The sequence below is a fragment of the Callorhinus ursinus genome, unplaced genomic scaffold (genome assembly GCF_003265705.2).
Source record: "Callorhinus ursinus isolate GAN/ISIS: 27379988/994484 unplaced genomic scaffold, GSC_fseal_2.0 scaffold53, whole genome shotgun sequence".
NCBI lineage: Eukaryota > Metazoa > Chordata > Mammalia > Carnivora > Otariidae > Callorhinus > Callorhinus ursinus.
The window spans coordinates 1,564,688-1,590,039 of NW_027397115.1; the positions used below are offsets into that span (position 1 = coordinate 1,564,688).

At 45.5% G+C, this 25,352-nt stretch overlaps 1 protein-coding gene across 1 annotated transcript in view; it reads right to left on the reverse strand.

Annotated features, from left to right (window-relative positions):
• Nucleotides 1-5,172: 5,172 nt before the first annotated feature.
• VAPB (VAMP associated protein B and C) overlaps nt 5,173-25,352 on the reverse strand; it is a 58,031-nt gene continuing 37,851 nt past the window's right edge. Inside the window, exons 3-6 of the mRNA XM_025853291.2 lie at nt 20,607-20,710; nt 17,195-17,275; nt 15,078-15,254; nt 5,173-12,405 (exon numbers count right to left, since the gene is read on the reverse strand). Coding sequence (XP_025709076.1) covers nt 12,247-12,405; nt 15,078-15,254; nt 17,195-17,275; nt 20,607-20,710 — 521 coding nt within the window. The 3' untranslated portion in view covers nt 5,173-12,246. The remainder of the gene's footprint in view (nt 12,406-15,077; nt 15,255-17,194; nt 17,276-20,606; nt 20,711-25,352) is intronic.

Sequence of the window (25,352 nt, forward strand, 5' to 3'; positions counted from 1 at the left end):
AGGCACAAGGTCATGTGGATACACAGGAAAGGAGAAGAGTCAAGTAGAGATGGTAGCAAACCTCTGGAGTCTGGAGGGGTGATGGGTAACATGTTGAGAGCAGGTGACAGAGAGCAGAGAGAAAGGTGCTGCCTGGCCGGTTTAAGGGTAGGGGTCAGAAGCAAGTCCACTTGTGCCCCCAAAGGCTTAGGAAGAGTGGTCTAAGGAACCCTAGGGGTGGGAGAGCACTGGGGCTGAAAACAGGACTATGTGAAAGTCTTCAAAGGCGTTTTACCCCCAGATCCTCTTCCTAACCCCTGTATGAAACTGGAAATGCAATCGGGATGTTTGGACTTGCAGATCATCCAGGGCAAGGTACCATGCTTAAAAATACAGGTAGCAAAGAAAACTCTACCCATTAAATGGTTGGGTTGCACAGCCTCCTTCTTCTTGAGAAACAGTGGTCAGGCTTCTGCTACCAGGCAGGAGACAGGAAGATTCCAGAGAAATGAACCCACATTAAACCAACTACAGATACTGACAGCTGGAAGTTCCCCCAAGGAGGTGTCTGTGAGGTCCCCACCCATTAGCTTGCATAGCGACCCACCATTCAGCAAATCCCACCTGCACAGATGCCCTTCTTCAGTGCTTCACTCCTAAAAACATTAAAGGATGGTCAAGGATCACCAGGCATTTAAGGAAAGCCTCCAAAATGATAGAGACAAAAACCTAGCCCAAAGTGACTAGTAAGAGCCCCATGTTGGGTGTAAAGATTACTTAAAAATAAATAAGCTAAAAAAAAAAATTCAAAGTGACTATTAAGAAGCAGATAATACACGGGACAGAACAACAAAAAGAACTATACCACCCTTGGTGAAAACAATGCTAATGTTTTAAAGACCATCAACATTTTTCAGTCCCTCTTATTTATAGAATGAGAACAACAAAACCTATAATATCCTCAGTGAAAAGAATATATACATCTAGCAAGAGCAGTTTGTTACAAACAATAGTATTTAGAAAGGAAAGAATTCTTGAAAATTATAAATATGGTGGCAGACAAATCAAGAGAAAGTTGGAAGTTAAAGTTGAATTTCTCCAAAAATTAAATTAAAAAAAAAAAAAGGATTATGAGTTAATGGTATCAGACTTCTTAAGGGCAACACTGGAAGCTGGCAATCAGCAAATGTTCTAAAATCCTCAACATGATTTCCAACCTTGATTTTTATACCCAGTACTACTATCAACTGAGTGGGAGGGCAGGATGGAACATGTTCAGATATGTAAAGTTCTCAGAAAAGTTATCTCCCATACACTCTTTCTCAGAAACCAGCTTGAGGATGTACTCCACCAAAGTGAGGAGGTAAAACAAGAAAGAGGAAGCTAGAGATCCAGAAAACAGGAGATCCACCCAGAAGAGAACAAAGGGAGATCCCCAGATGGTGGTGAAGGAAGGGCCTTCCTGGGATGAGAGCTGGGTAGCAGGTCTGGAGACCAATCAGTCCAGAGAGTACCAAAAGAACAGGGAGCTCCAGGAGGGACCTTCCCAAGAAAATACGTAAGAATCACAGAGTATTGAATGTGTGAATGCTCTTAACACTTCTATCAGGGATCAGGGCTGAATTAATGAAAGCTATATAAGAAACTAAGCAGGGGAGAGGGCAAGGGTTATGTATAAAAGGGAACTATAATCACGGAACAGACAATACCTTGCTGCAAACGATATTTAAGTCTTCATCAAGCAAAAGGATACTGACAGAGCCAAAATTTGTGACATAACACTACGAAAGGGAAGGGAAGGAGACTGTGCTTCAGACGGGTGGAGAGAGAAAGGTGACTGGAGCCAAATCCTTACCTTCCTTAGAAGGAAATCAATAGATAAGATCTAGAAGTGAAAACTCAAGAAAAAGTAATATAGCCACATGACTGAGAAATAGACATGTTACTACCAGAAGGCAGAAAGTGCTAACATGGCTGCCTTTAGGAAGTGGAGGTACAGGGCCAGGAGGGTCTGCTGGTTTTCATTACGAGCCTGTTAGAACTACTTTGCATTTTATCCGATGCACATGAAATGCTTTGGTAAAAGGTAAAATTAAAAATGCTGCAAAACACATGACACATGAAAAGATGCTCAACGTCACTCATCACCAGGAAAATGCAAATCAAAACCACAAAGAGATACCACCTCACTCACAACTATCAGAATGGCTAAAATCACCAACACAGAAGAAACAACAGGTGTTGGTGAGGATGTGGAGAAAGGGGAACCCTCGTGCACTGTTGGTGGGAATGCAAACTGGTGCAGCCACTGTGGAAAACAGTATAGAGGTTCCTCAAAAAGTTAAAAATAGAATTACCATATGACATATGATCCAGCAACTGCACTACTAGGTATTTACCCAAAGAATACAAAAACATTAATCCAAAGGGACACATGCATCCTGATGTTTATAGCAGCATTATTTACAATAGCCAAATTATGAATACAGCCCAAGGGTCCATCGACAGACGAACGGACAAAGAAGATGTAGTGTGTTGTGTGTGTGTGTGTGTGTGTGTGTGTGTGTGTGTGTGTGTGACACAAGGGAATATTACTCAGCCACCAAAAAAGAATGAAATCTTGCCATTTGCAACGACATGAATGGATCTACAGATATAATGCTAAGCAAAGTCAGTCAGGGATAGACAAATACCATATATTTCACTCTTCTGTGGAATTCAAGAAACAAAACAAATGAGCAAAGGGGGGGAAAGAGAGAGGAAAACCAAGGAACAGACTCTCGACTACAGCGAACACACTGCTGGTCACCAGAGGGGAGGGGAGCGGGGAGGACGGGGAAACGGGATGGGGATGAAGGAGCGCACTCGCCGTGATGAGTGCCGGGTGATGGATGGGAGCGCTGCATCTCTGTATCGTGCACCTGACACTCATGTAACACTGTATGTTAGCTATCTGGGATTTAAATAAAAACTTAAAAAAAAAAAAAAAACACTGCAAAACCAAATCCAACAACAAAACCTAGAACTTCCCTTCAAGTTGCTTTCAATCCAGTAAGGACAAACTACGGCAAGAGAGGTGTCAAATGCTTTGGGGGACGGGGGTGGTGGAGAAGGGAGGGTGCCCTTGCACAGGCATCCCAGGGTGGGGGAGGAGGGAGCAGCTGAGTTTGACTGAGGGAAACACGGGAGAAAGTGCCCGAAGCACCAGCTGTGAGCTGCCAGCCCGTCTCACACAGCCACCAGATGGATACCTTTTGATGGTTTTACCATTACGAACAGAAAATACTTTCTGTGCTTTGGAGTCACATTTAGAACCGGCAATGTGACTGCAAGGCGGGGGTTGAAACATAACAATGGGTCTTGCTTGTCTTGACTTTAAAAAGCCTCCTGCCTTCCGTACACATTTTCCTAACATTTTTGAAGTAGCATAAAGTTACATTTTTCAAAAAAGTCCATAACACTAATTTTGTGTTTCTCCAAATTTTTTTTTCTTTGAAGTGATTTTAGTGGTCAAGCATTGCTAAGAAAACAGGAAGCAAAGTTCTACTTGGACAAGGTAAAGCCTCTACCTTAAGTGCAGCTTCTGAGGGGCGGGGTGGGTCTCCCCCATCACAGGACCCTGGCAGCTTCCCAGGCGGCATCTGTCTTCTTGAGTAATGAGATGATGAGAGAGAATGCCAGAACGGCTCCTTCGATTGTTGAGTACAGAACACTCCACAGCTTTAAGGATGACCACCATTTCTAGTCCCTCTTCCAGAACTCTCCATGGTCTGCAACACTGAAATGTGCCTCCCCTGTGCCCCCTGCAGTAAGGACCCCTGAGAGGCAAGAAGGCAGGCTCACTTAGACCGATGTCATCGGGATGTCGCTGGCACAGGTCAGGAGCGAGAGCTTGATCAGTTGGCAGTACAAGGTTATCTATCGCCCCCGCCCAATCCATTTCCATACCCTCTGTGGCAAGTGGTTTTCCCAGGAGTAAAATACCATACGTTCCTATTTCCACATTCAACAATGTACCCCTTTAGAACTGCATTTCTGCTGTTCTACCACTGGCCCTTTCCGCCGTTAAGACTCCCCTTCCTTTGAACTTCCATCATTCTAGATCTTCACATGTGTGTTCAAACGACCTTTACACGTACAAGCTGCTCAACCTCATGCAAAGAAATGTGGACTGAAACCAAGAAACGGTGCGCCCTTTCCAGATGAGCAGAGAAATGCAAAAATCAGCCATGGCAACGTGCTACGGGCTGGGGTGGGGGTGGGGCGGAGAGACAGGAGCTCGCACGTCCTCCGCAGAAGCCGGTGGGAGAGTCACCGGGCAAAACTTAAAATGCAGGCGCCCTTTGACTCAGCCATTTCTCCCCGAGGAACTGTGCCCTGTGATTCTCGCTCGTGTGCAGGGGTGTTGCTGTAGCAGGCAAGACTAGAAATGGGTAAAGTGCACCTCCGTGGAGGGCTGGTTAAGTCAATTATAGGCACATCACAAAGGAAAACGACAGAGCCATTAAGAAAATGTGTGTGGACATGAAATGATCTCTGACATATTACAAAGTCAAAAAACACTTATGACAGGGCAGGCTGCGTGTGCTGCCATCTGTGTGTAGGGAAAGACGGGACTGTGCATGCTCGGACACACGTGTAGAGAGGATCTCTGGAAAGAGGCAAACAGGAAATGGGGCATTCAGGAGTCTCTGGAGAAGGGCGTGGGTCTGGGCCTGGGGGCGAGTGTTTTGGACTGGTGTCAAGTCTTAACGTTTGCGTGTGTTACTTTTTCAAAAGAAGTTAAAATGTTATTAACGTTTTGAAAAGATGACACTGTAAGACGGAGAACTGTCCAGCACTGCTTAAAGACAGAGGCCGCTGCACCTTGCAGACCTGGAAGCAATCTCCACCAGCCAGGGCTCTGTCAATGACAAAGCCTCCCCACCCCCACCCCTCAGGAAAGTACAAGAATGTGTGCCTGGCCCCCACACTGGGCAAAAGTTTCCTCATCAGTAAAATGAGGAAGTTGACCTAAGTCATTCCTTACGTCTGTTTCCGTCAGAGAAGATATCTATGATTTTTCATTTTCAACCGATTTTATGTTCCTGAGAATCAGTGGCAGAGCAAAGCAATGGGCTCTGCTGTGTTCCCTAAAGCATATCCAAATGCTCTTAAGCCATCCATTCAAAATAATTTTACACTGAAGCATCCTTTAAATATATTCAGAGCACAGAATTTATTGAACAGAATACGGAGACAGCTAGTACAAAAGTTTATGCCTTGGCAGGGCGGGCTTCATCAGGCCGACACGGCGGAACATGTTGAGAACACGCTCTGAATGGCTCTTTCGATCTGGACACTGCAGAGATACATCTCCTTCCCTCCGGGAAATGTAAAGTCAGCCATAAAACCATGAATTTATTACATATCAGATAACCAGAATGGATGATGGTAAAGAGTCCTTTCCTGCACCAACTTTTTAAATGAATTCTCTGTCAAAACAGGAAATACAACTTAAAATACAGAAAAGAAAAATTATTAAAACGATAGCATTCTAAGACATCTCTTAAAAGACTCAATCCCCAAAATGTTAATGTACATTGAAGTCAGAATAAAAACACACACCACAAACTGCAGAGATTTTTTTTTCCCCCAAGACAGGGAAAAAGCTGTAAAGCAGAGGGGGACAGCGCGCACCACTGAAATGACTTCTTTACTCACAAAGGAGAGAGGAGGTAAAGGGAACATTTAAATAGATCATTCTGAGTTTCTTATAGGAAGTTCCAAATGGCAGCAGTTTATAAATTCTTAAAAAAGGAAACGCTAGCAGCAGAAATGAGAACCAAATGTACTTTGCAGTCTGCTCTCTACATATAAGCTTGAATCACTTCACTGAGGCTGCTTACAAATGAAAAGCACAAAAACAAATCACTCCTGTTGATTAATTCCTCAGCATCTCCTACAGTATCTAACATATTACAGAAAGTAAACCGATAAATGTTTGCTAAATGCGTGAACGCTGGAGGCAAGCGGTTCTTGTACACATGGTCTCAGGATTACAGACAATAAATTCTGACCTCTGAATCCAACTAAAAGAGTCAAGGGAAAAACCTCGTTTTAAGTGAATGCCGCAGTGGAGGGTCACAGCTGAATGTAGTTGGCGTCTAAAGTACAAAAGAAAGATGGGAATGCAGGCATCCGGTTCCTACAAAGAACCAGACCTTTTCATATCACATGGAAAGCCATCGAGTTGACGTGAGAAACATGCATGCTGGTTTATCATTGTTTTAAGTCACAAAAAGCTATGCATTCTTGTTAGCACTAAGCCTTAATGAAACTGTGTTGAGCTATCAGATTTGTCTACCCTAGTTGGCATGTACTGAAGGGAATCAAAAAGTAAACGGGACCCTGTTCCGCTGGGGCCGGCCGCGGCACTGGGCAGGAGTGGGGCCACTCTCCCAGCGCCCATCAGGACGCAGTGAGTGCGCAGCAGTCCTGCACCCACGTCCATTAGCCGAATGATTAAATATACATCAACCCTGTGGTATAATAAAGTAATTCTAATAGGGCATTGTCACAGGATCAATGTTTCCTGGTTTAAAAATAAACATTAGCATTTATCTAGCAGCAGAAAACTATTATCCCACGGTACTGTTTTACTCAACTGACATCTTTTAATCAAAGCAATCCATATTGTGGCAACATTCCAAGGTATCATGGTTGCAAATATCTACGGCGAGTTAGGGAATAGCTATGCTTTTGTTGCTGGCTTTTTCTTCCTCTTCTACGGAGTCGATGCAGACATTTTCTAATGAATTAATTCCATTAGGAAAAAAATGTGAAGTAATTATATTACTCGAGACAAACTCTCATCTACCTCCACGGGTTTCACTTGTAACAATTAGACACAACCGTTCGTGTGTGTTCATGTCTTCTAAATTTTCCCAAATACTCCTGTAACGAAAATAAAACAAAACCTTCTTTTTCAGTGGCATAGACGATGTCGCTGACACCCCGTGGAGGGAGGTCTGGATCCCCCTGCAGGGGGTCGGTGGGGTGTGGGGTGGGGGGGGGGCTCATGCACCCCAACTGACATTCCTTGGGGTCGACGCTGTCGACTAAGTGGGTGGCAGATGGGACTCGGGCATAGGAGCGAGAGGGCTGGGAGTCTCGCTGGAGGCCCGTTTTCACAGCCTCCCAAGCCCACCTCTGGGCTGCTGCCCCTTACCAGGGTCTGCTGGGACTTGCTCCCTTCCATGATCTCCCCGAGAAGTGCAGCGCTAATTCGGGGAGAGGTCTGAGCCTAGCAGCTTGGCTGTTCTTAAACCTTGGCAGGCCACTTCGGTGATACCAATTTTAATGACCTGCCCTGGCTTCACATTTACAAGTTACGTAAAGGCCCACAGAAAGCATCCCTGTCACTGTCTTGCTGAGACAGACTGGGCATTTTCTTTCCACAGCCCCCAAAATTCATTCCCCACGAGCATCAGGCAGAGATCTTCAGGCAACGAGAAAATGGAAAATGCACACAGTTTCTTCACTGTCTGAAGTGTGTTTGGTTTCAAAAAGAAAAATAAAAAAGCATCTCAATGAGCGTCTGGATTCTGTCCACTTCATCTTTAGAATAACTGCGTGAGGTATGAAGGCAAACACATAAAAGGGGAACAAGCGGTCCGAGTGGCTGAGACCGCGAGTTCACTCACCAGAGCCTTCACACTGCTCTGAGTGGGAATGCGGTCCAGACCCAGTCTTAGCCACCCCAGCCTCACCACTAGCTTCTCAGAGACCGACTTCGTTCTGAATGAGAGACTCTAAGAAGTTGCTCAGTGTAACCTCTCGGAGACTTCATTTCCTCATGTGCGAAACAGAGCCCTCCCCCCCCCCCCCACTGGGTCACACCTGTTTGAGCGAACGTTCTGGAAGTGCTCTGCACAAGGCAGAGGGAGCACCGGAACAACAGCAACTTTCCCTAAAATGCTGCTGTCAAAGCAGCTCTGTCTGAGGAAGGTTAAAAAAGAAAACAAGACTTCCACAAACCCACCACGTCAGGGAAACCCTGAGGGGCCCCACTCAACGTGCAGCACGCGTGGTCCCCGAGCTGCCTTCAAGCATGGGTAATCACAGGCCTTAGGAGATCTGTGTGCGGGAACTGACTCCTTAAGGGACTTTCTAAGAACAGGTCCCTTTCTGCTGATCTTTGAAAGCATTCACACCCAGCAACAGCAAACATGCCCATGCTTAACTGAGAGAGGACTCCTCGGAGTGGTCACTTTGGAGAACTCCGGAGTTGTACCTAGTTCTGCTCCTCCTCTAGCCAGACGGACTCCACGGACAGGGGCAGGGGAGGCTGCCCGGGACCCCCGGGGCCCCGCCGGACACCCTCAGTGAGCTGACATCGCCAGCAGGGGGCGCAGCGGCCTCTTCACCTGAGGAGGGCTGGCAGTCCGGTGCTCAAGGTGACCAGGACACCCAAGTCCCATCTCTCTCATTTTTTTCTTTCAAACTAAGAATTTCACAAACCATAACAAGAAACTTGTAAATGGTCCAGTTTAGAGAAGGGACTGAAAATTACAAACGGTATTGTATTTTGGCATGGATTTCTGAGTTTGCAAAAATAAAGATCTGTGTGTGCAAAAAATATAGGCACCATTTGAAAAATGTTAAGCTACTTACATATGGTACATATGCTACACACACACACACACACACACACACACACACACACACACACAGTTTGTTTTCAAATTAATTTGAAAGGCTATTTAGCTCTGAACTATCACTGCATTCAGTTATATCTGACCCAACACAGCCTGCAAGTCCGCACTGATATCTTTGGATAGCAGTTCTGTTCCTGGGATTTGTTTGAAAGCGTTTAGGTTTTCACGGATCACTGGAGGTTCCTCATTTTTCCCCCTTCTGTGTTATGTAGGTATAAGCCGTCTCTCTAGGCATAAACTGTCCACTGGTAAAAATCAATTTTGATTTTATCAGTATTTATTACTGCTGGTGCCAGCAACTTAGAAGCCTAGAGTGGGAAAACATGCAAACAAGGAGAAGGAAAAAAAAACTAAAGCCGGGTCCTCATACCAACAAATAATACAGCCTGCTGTCTTTAAGAAGTATTTTGTATTGTGCGGAGGGAGCTTAAATTATCAGTTTAAAAATTCAATCAATAAAAATTTACAAGACTCTGTTATTGCTTACATCTCTTATGTATTGGTGGGCTCGGTGGCAGATTTCTAGAACAAAGGCACCGCTCCGGGAGGTGCTGTAAAGCAGTGCCCAGGCAGCAGGCGGGAGGGAGGGAGGCCTGGCCACTGCTGGCTTAGGGCTCAGGCTCACCTCCCGGCCTGAGCCCTTGCCAGAGTCAGCCCTGCTCAGTCCAGGCCAGTTTATTCTGATTATTTGTCTCTTTTTCTCTTGCTTGGGACAGGCCAGGCCGCAGGAGGGGACCACACATCTACCTCTCTGCCTGACTCTCATGCTTCCTCATCTGTCATTCCAAGAAAGACACTCAAAAGGTGCGTACTTCTCCGGGTTTGAGATCTTGAGTGTTTGTGGCTCTTCAAATGGTCCCTGACCCTTAGCAGTGCTTGCACGCACACACTCTGCCTCTCCTAGCACACTCTTTACTGACTGGATGATTTACATAATATCCAATCTCCCCACCATTACCTTCCCTCTCTCCCTGGGAAGCTCCCTTCTTCTGCTCAGTCAAAAAGCCCCATAAACTAACATGCGTTCACCGAATCTTAACCTCGAAAGGAGAAAGCTTACAGGATGATTAGTTAGAAAGAAGACAACTCTGGATTTTAAATTCTGCATTTCAGCTACAAACAAAAGGCCCGCATCTCCTGAGAAGCTGAATGCTGTCTCCTGCATATACACAAAACACGAAGTCACTTGCCAAGTCTGAGAACAGAACAGATATCCGAGGCACTCTTTTTAAGAACTCAGCCACCCCAGTGCAAGCGCGGGCAAGCTCCAGCCTCATACGCCAAATCCCACCAGCTGTTTCTGTGAATCAAGTTTTATGGGAACACAGCCACACCCCTTTGAGAAAAAGTCTGCAGAGCTCCGCTCCAGAGAAACGGGACTGTGCCGCATCCCAGGAACAGTCTGAGACCCTTCTGAGTGAGCCTGGTCCTTTCGAGGCCATGAGGGGCTGGAGGCTATCAAGATTGGTTCGCTGCAGCTCCCACATTTGGACAGACTGTAGCCCACTTACAGAAAATTAATGGCAGAAGGCACAGTCTTTTCACCCCGTTCCGTAAGTCCCTGGATCCATGTGGACAAGGTAATACTGGAGACTAACTTCTACTTGGGCAGCCCTCCCCATGCGCGCACTCAACACCATCTGAGCACCAGGTGTGTGGCTGCGAACTAGGTCTGCTCCATGTTCCCTGCAAGCACTCGGGATACAGTAACTTCTCATGAAGACAGAAGCTACTTAGACCGCAGATGCCCAGCTCCCAGTCTCTAAGGCCAGAACCAAGGCCCTTCTGCCCCAGCTAAGCTCAGGAGGAACATGACTCAAGTGGATGACTTCTAGGAACTGCCTTCCTTTTGATGAATCTGTCTTTTCAAACCCACCCACTCCCTGGCGCCATGCTTAGCATGCTTATCTCTCATCTTTTCTGCATGGCTCCTTGACCCAGGGGAGATTTCTTTCTACTGAGGGGCAAAGCAATGGAAGGGCAAGGGTGACCAGCTGCTTAAGATTTTCAGCAGTTTTATTTTTATACTCTCAGTTGAAGCCAACAACAAATACACACATATACACACACACACACACACACACACACACACACACACACACGAGATTTATACATATATATTCAAATCATTAAACATATGTATTTCTCATTGATAGGGCTCATTTTAGAACCACCCTTCCAATAACAAAATAATAATGATCATAAGAATAATAATTTCCCCCCTACAGCAAGTGTGACAAAATGACAAAAGAACTCTTAATTCTGGGGCTTTATTTTAATTTTTTTTTCTTTTTAAGATGCTACATAGTCAAACAGAACTGGATTGGTCTTTTATGGCATAACATTAATTTACAGTCAAACTCTCAATCGCTACTTGACGATGATCTGAAGAGCCTCCCACCCCCCGGCCCCACCCAGCTGGCCCCGTCTGCAGCCGTTCCGCCGCCCCAGTCCGAGCGAGGGCCACTCGGGAAAGGTCGGGACCAGGCTAGGGGCACGTGTGCTGGAAGTACGAGTGGTGGCGGAGGGGCACTGAAGGAACAAAACGGAAGATCAGCTAGTTTCCCCATTCGAAAGGGTAACGGACTTGACTGTTGCTACTAAGAACTTCCCTCTCTGACGGTTGTTATTTATTTACACAGAGAAACACCTCCTGGCAGCTATTCTCCAACATTCAAACAAACCACACCTCCATGTGTACGTAGAGCCCAGAACCTCTGGAGAGACAGGAGCCCTCAGCTCTCCGGCAGCAGTGCCAGCCTCACCCCCTGGCATCAGGCCACAGCATTAATTATAATCTTGTGGCAATAAGGAAACATGAGATGAGATACATTAAATAAGTTAAATATGCATTAAACATCTCTGAGTCACAATTCAATCTCACTACATGAACGGACAGTAATTTAGCTTGGTCCCTTTAAGAGAACAAAGCATTGACTTTCATTTCCAAAGTGTTGGGTCAGTCGCTGAGCACCCGCCTTCCGCTCCCGATGGGTAGACCCAACACCACCACAGCACAACGCCACTGGCTTCTGACCTCGTTCATCGGTCCCAAGGAACCGACGGCCAGGCCCAGGGCAGACCATGGAGCAGCAGGCCGGGGGTGAGCGGGCAGTGGGGGTGCTACGTGGAGGGGACGGCCCTCCCCGCCACACTGGGCTCCGCTCCCCAAAGGCCAGCACCAACAGGCGGGAAGTGGGTCTTGTTCTAAGAGAGGTAATCAACCCAGCCACATGTACCAAGGCTACAAATGTCTAAAGTGACACAACATGCCATTACGATTTAATCACGGTTTCCCTTGTCATTAATAAAGACCATTCTTTCCCCCCAACCGTTTACTATACATTTTTCACTTTCTAAAAGATTGTTACGTTATAATTGTGTGTGTGTGTGTGTGTGTGTGTGTGTGTGCGCACGCGTGCTCACGCGCAAGGAAGGGGTAATTTAAAGGCAAGACCTGTGAGATGTCATCACACATTAACTTCTTTTTACACATGGTTATGATAAATCCAAACCCCATGGTATGGCGGGCCCATCAATCCAGCGTGCCGCCCTTTGCCTGCCGCCTCTACAAGGCGATCTTCCCTACGATCACGCCAACGATGAAGAACAAAACCAGCAGTGCGAGCAGCCGGGCACTGAGGCCCTCGTCCTTCCCGGCCGCGGCTACCACAGGAACAGGGTTGTTGCTCTGCGCTGTCTTCCTCATCCGAAGCCCATCTTCTTCCTACGGGAGCAAGTGCACATTTCAAAGACAACCCAAGGCACCAGAAGGAGAAGTCAACTGTCCAGCTTTATCAGTGTGGGCTTGTAAGCAGACTTGAATCACATGGTGTGGGCCAGCCTCCTCATTTTTCAAAGGGAGAAACTGAATCCCACGGAGAAGGTAGCGGCTTGAGGCCACTGAGAAAACACTGCCAGAAGCCCCTCTTTGCCTTCACCCACGCACACGAGGCTGCTGGCCACCTTTTCATACCGCACATCTAAGCAGGCACGCCTCGGTTCCCCATCACTTACAGAAAAAAAGCCCCTGAGAGCGTCCACCAGGCCCTTTGCACCCTGGGACCACCCACCTCTCTGGCCATGCCTCCCGGCTGCTCTCCTACATCAGACTCAACCCGCTCTGTCTTCCTTTCCTCTACTGAGCAGGCTTCCCTAACCAAGGCACAGGTTTTGAAATAATAGACACTTCCCAAAGCGCAAATATAAAAATCACAAGAAACTACAAAGTGGGGGGCCCAGAAACTTTCAAATGCAGAGCTCTGTATTGCTGAGTTACATGTAGACTGCTGGATAGAAGACATGATACGTGACATATTAAAATGTCACTGAATCTGACAGAGGCATCTCCGATATTTTCTACTTAATGCATGGAATAGAAACTTTTTCTTCCTTTACTGCTCCAAGGCCAAGTCCACACTCCTCAATAGGGCATGCAGCAAGGCCTCTCTACTTGGGCTCAGGTGCATCTCTGGCTAACTGCCCCATCAACTCATCCCCAAACTAGCCAGTCCTGGAGACAACAGGCAGCTAGTCCATCGAGCTGAGTCTCCACGGCACTTGTGGTCATCTCTTCCATGGCTGGGATAGCTCATGCTTGCACCACAGTGCCGGGTACATGGGAGGGCCTCAGAAAACGTGTTGGCCAAATGAAAGAATGAACACAAAACAAGAAATCAGTGTTTGGCAGGATAAAGAATCTTCTAACGTCAAGATTGGTCTGATAATATTTTAAAGATATTCTGCTCATGGGGCATGGCCAATACCGCTGCACAGTGATAAATGACTGGTGTTATTCGATTAACTTCAAAAAAAAAATGGGCACAGCAAAATACAGCATTTATTTTATTGGGTTTATAGAGAAGCTATTTCTACCTATTTATCACTTTAAATGGCACAGGACTCTGTTTCTGAAGAGAAATACACTCAAGGAGAAGCTTTAGGCGTATCTTAGATTTTTAGCCAAAAAGTAAAATGCCTGCTTCATAATTTACTCCATACTAAAAGAAGTTACTGAAGGAGGCAAATCAAGATTACTGCAAAGAAAAGATGATGCCATTCTCCAGACACTGTCAGTCCTCCTGTATCTATGGCACTGTCAGAATAAAAGAAGTCATCAACCGAACGGCATGTATTTACTACATGTGTCTGGTGCTGTGGTGGTTAAAGAGTGAATGCCAAGGGCGGGTGAGTGGCATGATCGAGAAGGGACTAGACCAGTCTCAGATTTAAGCTGCAACAGAAGTTCCTATGACCAGATGTTCAGAAACATTCTCATCAAGACCTTGTCTGCAACAGACAGACTTTTAAAGCTGGAAGGGGCCTTAGACATGTTTTGCGAGTGGAGGCCCAGGAGATGCTGTGACCATGACAGACTCTGAGCTAGTCAAGTGTGAGCAGGCACCGGCACACCACCTCAGGCCGCCAAGGCCAAATGAGGCGCCCCACCTCCCTTCACCACCCAGCGCAGCCCACCTTCTAACGCCAAGGCCAATCACCTTGTCTGCATCCACAAGATGGAGACTCGGGCTTCTTCTTCTATAATCTCCACCTGCCTACTGTGACAACTTTCCATCTCCAATCTCATCACCATGTGAACAGTGTGAGGAGACCCTACTGCCCAGACTCACCTAGAATCTTCAAAAATGAGAATTATGCCTACATTAAAAGAGTACCTATCTACCCTCCTAAAGAAAGACTCTCACCCACCGGGGATGGAGTAGGGTTATAAGCACTGCTGTTTTGCATTTAGTCTCAGAGTCTGTCTTCGGCTGACACTAACGGGAGGGCGAGAGAGGCTTGGTTTCCTTACAAGAGGACGAGAGTCTGCAGGCTAAGGCAGGGCAATGGAATGGATGTGGACTCTGAGGCACAAAGCCTGGGTTCAGTTCTCACTGAAGTGTGACCTCAGGCAAGTCACTTAACCTGTTTCTCAGTCTTCTCCATCTGTAAACTGGGGATGGTCACAATCCCTACTTCGTAGAAGGTTTAGAAGATTAAAGAAATTATAACACGTCAAGTACAAGGGAACAAGAATTTAAATAGTTGAGAAACTTCTGCTCAGGGACACTGGATAATTAGGGGGTAGGGGGGCATGTGTCAGAGCTCTTTTGAGAACCTGATGAAAAAGCCATAGAAATTTCTCCCTAGGGAAAAGATGTGTAAATACAAAACACTTCTACAAACGCAGGGATGTGTCAACTTCCCCACCCAAGATCACAGCGGAAAAGCCCCCGTTTTCTGTAGACTATCAGGAAATAAAACACCACTGGGGCACCAGGCTGGCTCAGTCGGTAGAGTACGTGACTCTTGATCTCGGGGTTGTGAGTTCGAGCCCCACGTTGGGCATGGAGGTTACTTAAATAAAACCTTAAAGGAAAGAAAAGAAGATGCCATTACCTTGAATTGCTTGTTCTCCTCCCGGAGCCTCTGCACTTCCGCCTGCAGCCTCTTACACTCTTCCATCACCTTCTTAACTTCAGTGTCATCCAAAGAAGAACTCAGAGCTTTAGACACCGCTGGTGTTTCTGTCTTTGATGCAGTTGTGGGTATAATTTTATTTATTTCTACATCATGCTGTTCAGAAATAAATGAAAGCCCAAGTGTCACCAACTATGTAATAAAGGACTTTTTTATGCAAAGTAAAGTAGTTCTCAGCAAACACCACACGTGGTAGCATTTCATCCACACTGTAAAATGTCACATTTATTTTTAAAATGGATCACTTTATCTAGTATCTTAATAATCTAAAGCAACTGGGCCCCAGAAATTATGGATAAGGACAAATAATGAAGTTCGGCTGAGACTAATACTTCAAAGGAAGAGAAAAAGAGGTGTGCATACTGCACTATCAAATTCCTGCCATGCAAAAATTAGCATATCGTAATCGTGCAAGCTCAGGAGTTATCAGCCACAAATTACTGTCACCAGGAAGACCTCAACATCCCCAGGACGGGCCCAGACGGGGGAGGTGGGAGGCCAGGGAGGACGTTACACAGAGAGCGATTTATTTCACGAACTCAGGACTTCGAAGCTGGGTTGAAGGTGAAACTAGCTCAGTGTCTGCAATATTTCAATCGAGGGAAGCTACACATCCCCCACTTCCCTGCCGAGACAGTTATGACAGTCTCTGGAGAGTGACTGGGGAGGAGCCGGTACCAGGGAGGGCATGGAGGTGGTCAGGTGTGCTGGGGATCACTGCCCTAGGGGTTCTGTGCAGCACACCGAAAACGACCAACTCTCCCTTTTGCACTCTCGAGCTTGACCCTTCGTTTTCCAGGTGAGAAGAGGGGAGCCCTGCAAAGGGCAAGGCCCCCATCTACAAAGCTCGTACAACACAAGAGCCAGGAGCAGAACACAGGTCTCACAGGTTCCCAAACTGACCTTCCCGGGACAAAATGTGCAATGAGAAGACACAAAAATCAACAACAACAAAAAACCCATTACCCACTCCAAGAAATAGGGTAACAATGGCAGTCAGTCGCTGAGCAGGAAGAAATCACTAAGAAGCGGTGGCACAGATCAACAGCATTCCTGCAGATTGCTATGGACAATGTTCAAGGAATGTGGGTGTTTCGATTTCCCAACTCCAGCTATTAACAGCCAGGGTAAGTAGAATATTCTGCAAGGTGTTTTTTAATGCAATTTAAGTTCTTCTAAGTTGAAGGAAGGCCCAAATCAGCATTTCAGATAGAGTCTGCTCTCCCAACTGGTCACGAGCAAGGGCCATGAGAGGTCTGTCCCTTGGATTCATGGAGAAAAGCGAGCTGACAGCTTGGAGGCAGCTAGTCCTTTCCCTCACCCCCTCAGGCAGCACAGGGGGCAACTCCCAACAGGAGGCAATTCTGCCCCCACCAGCGCACACTGCGCAATGTCTGGAGACAGTTTCGGTTGTCACATGAGAGGGGTGATGACTGGTATCTAGTGAGGAGAGGCCAGGGATGCTGCTAAACATCCTACATGGCCCAAGACAGCCCCCATGGCAGAGAATGATCCAGCCCCAATGTTAATAGTGCTGAGGTTGAGAAACCCTAATCTAAAAGCAGGTCTGACTAAAGAGGCAGGAGGGTTAAGGGGGTGGTGAGCTGGTGTTAGGGGAAAGAGCAGACGGGGAGACCTAAGACAGCGGTCTGTGAAACAACAGAACCCGAGAGCTTACCACCTGTCCATCAAGCACCAGGATAAACGGCAAATTATTCCCTGTTGTAGACTTACCCACTCTTTACAGCAACCTATAACTTTGCCAAGTCAAAGAAGCTCTTTAGAATTTATGACATTTCAACAGCCAACAGGTTGCACTTTTCAAGAAAAAAAAATTGTTTCAATTAGTTGTCTTTCTGTAAGTCTCTCAAAGGCTGATTTCATGAAGGCCCACGTATTTGTTGACTTCAGCTTATTTTTTTTCATCAGACGAAGGAAAATAATTTGCCAACTTAAATCTTGGTTTTGCAGAAGATGGTATGCAAATAAGTATCAGCTTGCAACATTCAATTATTGTTAACTATAAACATACTTACTGGTTTATCATTTTCTGCTGGCAATTCAAACACACATCTAAGTTTTGAATCCATAAGGTCTTCCGGTTTTGCCTCCTTCCACTAAAACAATTTAAATTTAATAATCAGGATATTATAAAGCTGCTGGAAGAATAATTTTCTTCCTATAACTGACAATTTCAAAAAAATATTCTTAATGAGAAAGCCCTGATGTATATCAAATAAAGAACTTACGTCTGCTAAGATTTCAATATTTTTAACATGACAAGATTAAATACACTAGCTTTCCTGAATATTTATTACACTTCACAAATCCCAGTCCTACGGCCTGATTCCTCCAAGTCAACCAATGCTGCTCCTGTTGCTAGTGTGTGGAAAGCACATGGAACAGAGACAACCACCGCTGAAGGAAGAGGAATTTTCTAAATTATGTCTGAGCATAATTATAAATTATGTCTGAGGTAACTTTGGCTCTCCTTAGGAAAATAAAATTTACTTTGCAGGGTACATCCTTCTTAGAGTAAGCATATACTACTACCTGGGAGTGGTTTTAGAACCACGCTGCCAACTACCAATGGGGCACATTTATGAGCAAGCCACTACCTGGGCTGACCCCCACTCCCTCCAGCCCACCGGTGGGGATGACTTCCTGGCTAAATCCATGCTCTGGGATGATGTACTCCTGGCTTAATCCTCCTCCTTTGGGCAGTGGAGGGCAGGAATCCCAGGGTATGCTGAGAACTGCAGACCAGCATAGCAAGAAGGTTACAATACGGAAAAAAGAACACTCTCCACCCTCACCCCAGGACCATGCAGGAGGCAGCTAGCGCAACACAACTACCAAGAGCCAAAAATAGGAAACAATCTATATGTCGAACAATAGGAACTGCCAAATAAATCATGGCAGATCCCTTCAGTGGAACAGCATGCCATTCAAATGATACTGAAGAGTACACAGAGAAAATTCACAGAATCGTTAAGTGAAGAAGCTACAGACAATAGTCTAGTCTGTTCCTCTGTACACACACACACACACATGAGCGTACGTGTGCCTGTGTGCGTATGTCAAAAAAGCATCAAGCAAAGATCATCACTGGACACTAAAACCACCAGGTGAGACTGCTGATGAGCAGGATATTCACATGATCTCCAAGTATCCGGGATTACTCAAGAGTATCACAGATTACCTATTAACCACAAGGGGCAATTGTGCCTTGACACTGGGAAGTTGGCAGTCACCATCTTAACCAAGTAATCCAACTTAGCATCACCAATAGAGGGACAACCCAGTATTAAACGCCTTCTGATATGATGCATACAATGACATTACTTATGGAATATTCTTGCCAAAAAACATTTAACCTGAATTTAATCATGAGGAAATAACTGGACAATCCCAGAACTGGCCTGGCCTCAAAAAATTCAAGTCATGAAAAACAAAAAAGGTTGAGGGTATTGGACTCTACTAGAGTAACAACAACTAACGGCCATTTTGGAGCAACTGGAAAATGCTGCATATAGGTTTCTGTTAGATAATATGATTGGATTCATGTCAACTCTCTCAGCTATGAGGACGGTGCTGTGACTATGTGAGACACTGTCCTTGTTCTGAAGCATGTAGGAGTGGAGTGTCATTAAGTCTGCGTCTTACAGTCAAGTGGTTCAGCAAAAAAAAGAAAGTGTATAACAGAAATGAAGGCAATGTGGCAAAGTGTTAAATGGTGAATATAGGTAAAGGTTATAGGAGTAGTCACTGTACAATTTTTTTCCGCTTTCTGTATATCAAAATACAAAAAATATAGTTAAAATAAAGAAAGAGCACAAAACTCTCTGTAACAGTGGTTAGGTCTAGGGTAAATAAATTACAGGTCACTTTTAGTTTTATTTTTGCTTATTTGTGTATTTCCAAAATTTCCTACAATGTACATTCATATAAAAAAATTTTAAGTGTTATAAAAATTATCATAAAAGGGAGTGAAATTCACGTTTATTGTATATAGAGGGCTTGGACCACAAGAGCCCTCAGATACAACAGCTCCGGACACTGTGCCAGGTGCTCGACACACAGAGCACACACTGAATCCCACAACAATGTGTGACCTAGGTTTTTATCCCCCTTTTACAGGTGACCCAATCCTACAGAGAGTTAATGAAAACTGCCCAAGGCCACAACGTTAGTACAAGGCAGAGCTCAGCCCCACGCCCGAGACGCCCAAGCCCATGCTCTTGTCACTAAGCCATGCAGCAAAAGCCAAGCGAACACATTCTTAGATATTCCAAATTTTGTATTTGCCATACATTTCCTTCCTCACACAAATTAACATGAAGTGGTATATCATATTCTGGGAAATAAAAGAAAAAGTAGTAAATGCCTCAATAATCATTCTTATGAAAGGGGAAGGCTGCCTATTATCACTCATCTCTCTCCAACCTCAAAATATCCAGCTTACCCTCATCTCCTGCCCCAAACTTGAACATCCGCAAAGATGGTCACTTATGCTTTTCCAAGACTAACAGAAAAGGCTGAGAGGTGACACTGGAACGTGAAGGGAAGCTGTGCATAGAAAGCCCTTCACATAAAACTTTTGAAAGAGAAAAACCATAGTGCTTTGTGAGCCACGGCTGACTCCCGTCTGCAGGTGCTCCTTGGCGGACCCATCTCCCAGCTTGGGCTGGCAAGCTGGAAAGTGATGTGGGTGTTGAGGGAGCCCTGCCTTCTTTTTCCCTTCTGTGAGCTCAAGAACTGGCCAGTCTGTCCTCGCTGGGGCTGTGTGCGGTAAGGTTCATCTGTACATTGTGATTCCCGCAGACACCAGAATGCCCGCTGATTCCAGAAAAACCAATAATATCACTTATTCATTTTATAAAAACAAAGTTACCTTATTTTTACCAAAATTAGAGACAGAGTTAAACATGTATTTAAGCAGGGGGGAAAAAAATGAGGGAAACTAGGGAGGGGGAAAAAAAAATCATGCTTACCAGAACCAAGCGGAAAAACAAACCCCCAAGCGTTGGAGGACATTTAAGTATTCCACTCTCTCACATCCCTCTGGGTTCTTGGGGGGGGGGTGCAGGGAGACATGGTAAGAGACATTCCCTAGACTAAGGACCATTTTCTATGGGGGATGGAAGGGGGGTTTAAAGGAAAGGAATCCTCAGACCATTCAAGACACAATCCATCAGAACAAGGAACTGCTGAAGCAAACTGAGATATAAAAGTCAGAAAAGAATAGTATTCTGGAAAGTTATGTAAAATGTTAAAATCAAAGTTTAAGAAAAACCATAAAGGAAGTCAAAGTGCAAACCTCCTTGAAAACACCATTCCCCTTTAAAAACAATTTTGACACATTTTGAAATGCATGCACCCAAAATTCTGTACCTAATCATTTTTTTTTTAATTACTAAAAAAAAGTAAGAAGCATTCAGTACTTACTACTGCTTCCATATCAGAAGTGTCAGTCGGAGCAAACATAGACTGAACCATAAACTTGTGTTTACTTTTCTCATTGGGGTCATAATCGAAAGGCTGTAACATCACTGAGAAAGAAAATATTTCATTAGGAGGGTCAGAGCTTGGTTACCAGCAGCCATTTGTTATGTTAAAACTCGTATCTTGGTTGTACAGCAGTTTACCAGGATTCTCATCTGAGTCTTACAACGCCCCAGGTGAGGCCAGCAGGGCAAGCAAGGTGCCCAGCATCTTCTCTGCTTTTCAGGTCTCAAACCTGAGATCCTGAGAAGTTGGGGGACTTGCCTAAAGTTAAACAGCAGATAGTGGCAGAGCTGGGACTTGGGCTTAGGATTCAGGTCTTCGGATTCCTAGCCCCCCATCTTTCACGACTGCCCACCTGACACAGAGGTCAGCTACAGGTCCTACAGACGAGGTAAACCAGGCGCAAATACCATATGCCTTTTTTGCTCAAGACAACAGAGCGAAATGATCTCTTCGGAAAGTAAACTAGACTAAATCCAAGACATGTGACGGTTTCATTTTAGCTTTTCTTTGTCCATTTCCCATACCAAGGTATTCAAGTATTGCTTCAAATACAATTTTGCCAATGCAATGTTAGGAAACTTTCACAACCAGCACACTCACAGCATGGGAAAAACACCACCAGTATACAAACCACCTCTCCTCCGCAAGAACCTAGAGGAATCTCACATAAAGGCTCCCTTCCTCTCCAAGAACCTAAAGGCATCTCACATAAAGGCTCTCTCGGACAAGTCACGCCCACCGCACTGAGTAGGTGCCTCCCCGTTCCTACCGGCTTCCTTAGTACCCCACCACCCTTGTTAAATGGCGGCTGCTTTAAAATACTCGATGTGCTGCAAGGCTCTGGCTAAACCACACATCTGGTTAAGTTCCCTGACACAAACCTTTCTCACACACAGGAAAAGCCTCCTATAGTCCTGACCATGAGAAGCGCTAACATGGATTTGGCACCTCCCATGAGCCAGAAACCTGGCTCTGTACGTTAGGTCTATTATTACCTCATTTAAACTTTTAAGAGGTAGGTACTGCTATGGAGGTTATTTAAATGCCTGTTTTCAGGTGAGCAAACTGGAGCACAGAAAGGTTAACTAAGTTGCCCGACGTCACACCACGAAGGGGAGGGATGCTCAACCCCAGGTGCCCCACCACAAAGGACTGACTCCCTGTCCTCTACCAGTTAGAGTGCTTGTCCTTCTCCACCAGCACCTCTCCTGCAGGACACTCAATCAGGGTTCTCTGGCCTCTGAGCCCCATCTTGCAGCTTCCTCTAAAGCTTCGCCGTCAACTACCCCCTGCAGCAGATAAGGGGAAATGTCCTAAACCGTAGTTTGTCCTAAACCCTAGTTCACATATGAAGAATCTGGGGCTAAACAAGAATGAAGTGACTTGCTCAAAATCACAGTGTCAGGAAGCAGCAAAACTTCAACAAAGAGCCAAGTGCAGCCCATCACCCTTCTGCCACACTGATCACTCCAAAAGGAGACAGATTCACACTCTGTGAATTCACATTCCCCATCACATCTTATAAAAGCAAACACGACAGAGAACAGAAATGCAAATATCCCTGCCATCCATCTTGGGGATGCAGAGTTCCCTCGACCTTAGGGACAGAGAAAGTCTACTGAAATCTAACACCACACAGATTTCAATGTTTCGGTATACAGTCACCCGCGCAGTTCTGCTGCCCACAGCACCCATCTGACATGCTCTGAGCTACAGGAGACATTACTGGGAGACTTCTTCAGGACAAAATCAAGAAATCTACAAAGCTTTCTTAAATTCGGGGCTTACATGGGGCACCTGGGTAGCTCAGTCGGTTGAGCGTCCAACTCTTGATTTAGCTCAGGTCATGATCTCAGGGTCGTCAGATGGGAGCCCCGCGTCGGGCTCCATGCTCACGGCGGAGTCTGCTTTGCTCTCCCTCTGCCCCTCCCCCCACCAGACGCGAGCTCTCTAAAATAAATAAATAAATCTTTAAAAAGAAAAAATTGGGGGCTTATCCACACATGACATCAAGTCTGGATACCAATAGTGATATTCTGAGTACCCGAAATCCAAAGTGTGACCATCAGCAGAGAGAACAAAAGGTCATTTAAAACTCAAGGCCACTCTGAGTGGAATTTTACTCTTAAGGTGCAGAGACACGGTTCCCTCCCAAAAAAGCAGTTCTAGCTGGTGGCTTTGGACCTGGAATGCAACTATCGCCCCTTTCTGGCACCACCAAGTTGGCAAGAGCTCTTCTGTGGACAGACCCGGGGCATCGTTATACACATGGGCTTGACACTTAACCCTGGGAACAAATGAGTGGACTAGTAGGTCAGCCCCACAGACTCTTCTTCTGAAAGCTAAGCTCCCATCATGCTTTGTCCACCTCCAGGAATGCAACACGGAAAGTACACATAATAAACGAGGGGGCCAATGCCTTCGCTTGTACTATGATCTTTCTTGGACAGAGACTGCCAACCTTTTTTGAAGTTGGGCCACAGTGTTCAAACTACTGTCTGATTAGTGTTCATTTTTTTTTTTTTTAAGATTTTATTTATTTGAGAGAGTGAAAGAGCAAGCATGAGCGGGCGGGAGGGGAGCGGTGAAAGAGCAGCAGACCCCCATGGAGCAGGGAGCCGGGCACGGGGCCCAATCCCAGGACCCTGGGATCAGACCTGAGCCGAAGGCAGACGCCCAACCAACTGGGCGACCCAGGTACCCCTGGATTAGTGTTCATTTTTTAAAAATTAATGTGAATTAGGTTTTGAGAATTTCAGATTTCACTTGGCTGTGACAAAATCATGCCCTGGTATTTTTTTAGTATGGGAAAGAAAAAACTTTGTCCTAGACTACACTCAGATCTCTAGCAGCACATAAGCTCTAGGTTAAAAACTGCCTCATCCTTGAGATTTTATTTTTCCAGCCGTGAAAGGCCCCCTATAGTCCTCCACCATGGAGAGCTATGAGGCTGAATCAGAATTATCTGTAAAGAGTCCCCAGTGCTCAGGAGATGGCAGTAATCAGAAGACATTGCTAATTTTCAGAGTTGGCTCTTTAGCTCAAACTACACTGGGTCACACAGACAACCGACAGGTCCAGAGAACCTAAGATCCCTCCACCCACAAACAGCCTCAGAAAGGTCTGCTGTTCCCCTTGCATTCTCCCCCTCCCCCCTTCCTTGAAGCAGTGCCAGTGAGAAAAAAAGAGTCAAGAGGGCTTTCTGTGGATTCCAGGCAGGCGCTAAAGCAAAACTGACCCTTTCCATCTCTCCACCCTACCCAAGTCTCCCAGGCCCCAGTACCTTCATAACGCGCCAGGAAAGAAAGGGAAAGGACCTCACCGGTGCCTAGTACGTGGTAGGCACGCTCTCATTGCATCATCCCATCCAGTCCTCCCAACAGTGCACCAGAGAAGCCCGGTCTCACTGGTCTCATTCAGACCCCATGGCCAACAGAGTAAAAGAGGGAGCCGGAGCTCCACACTGGCTTTGCGTCCAGAGTCAGATTCCACACCCAGGTTCTCAAAGCACTATCCGTGGACCCCATGGGTCCCCCCATGAGATGACCCATAAAGTCGACAGCCGTGGGCACGGTAACATCAAGACATTCTGTCCCTCTGCCGGTGCCGCGCTCTGCAGTGATGGCTGGTGCAAAGCGAAGAGTAAAACTAGCAGCGCCTCAGCACAGGCCAGGCAGTGGCTCCCACACGGCAGGGTCTCCGTGTCAGGCATCGCCACACACTTGCAGCTTTTTTTAAAAGGCCGTTTTCACTTAATAATATCCTGGAGGAAGCAATAAAAAGGATTCATTTTACTAAACTTCAACCTTGACGACACATCTTGACACTCTGTATGAGGAAATGCACATGTACATGAAGTGCTCTGCTGTCTTGGGAAAACAGCTGTATCATGTTCAGATTGTGAGCTGAACTAGAAGCCTTCTCATGGAACACCAGTTACTAGAAAGAACAATCGACAGAAAAACAATGGTTATGCAGACCCGAGTATATGGCAGATATCTGCTCAAAAATGAATCAACAGTGCCTGTCACCTCAAGGAAAACAACTTATAGTAGTTGTTGCCAATGATAAAATCCAAGCGTTCTATCAAAAGGAGACTCTTGGAAAACATCTATCTGACATCAAGAGCTCAGTTTCCCAAATACTTGAAGACTTTTCTGATGAGATCAGTGATTTTTTTTGATATTGTGTCATGAAATATGTCAACATTTGGAAGATCTGCATAACTCAGCTAACATACAGTATTACAAAACCCATTCAAAGTGCAAAAGAGACCAATGCATTTTAGTGAAACAAAGTTCAAATAGTATACTGTCACGGTTTCAAGATTCCACATTGTACTAAATGTTAAGAAAAGTGCCACTTGTCAAGTTTTGGTGTAGTATCAAAGTATAATGTCCACAATTATCTGAAAAGGCTACTGAAAACACTCTTCCTTTCCCCAACCACATATGTGTGGCAAAAATGGCTTCCTTTCATATACATTTATCAAAACAACACATTGTAACAGACTAAATAAATGCAAAAGCACAAAAAGAGAATCCAGCCTATCTTCTATTAAGCCAGACAATAAAGAGATTTGCAAAACATGTCAAATAATGCCAGTCTTCTCACTGAATTTTTGAAGTTATTTTTCTTTAAAAATGTCACTTTTAGGGGAACCTGGGTGACTCAGTCGTTGAG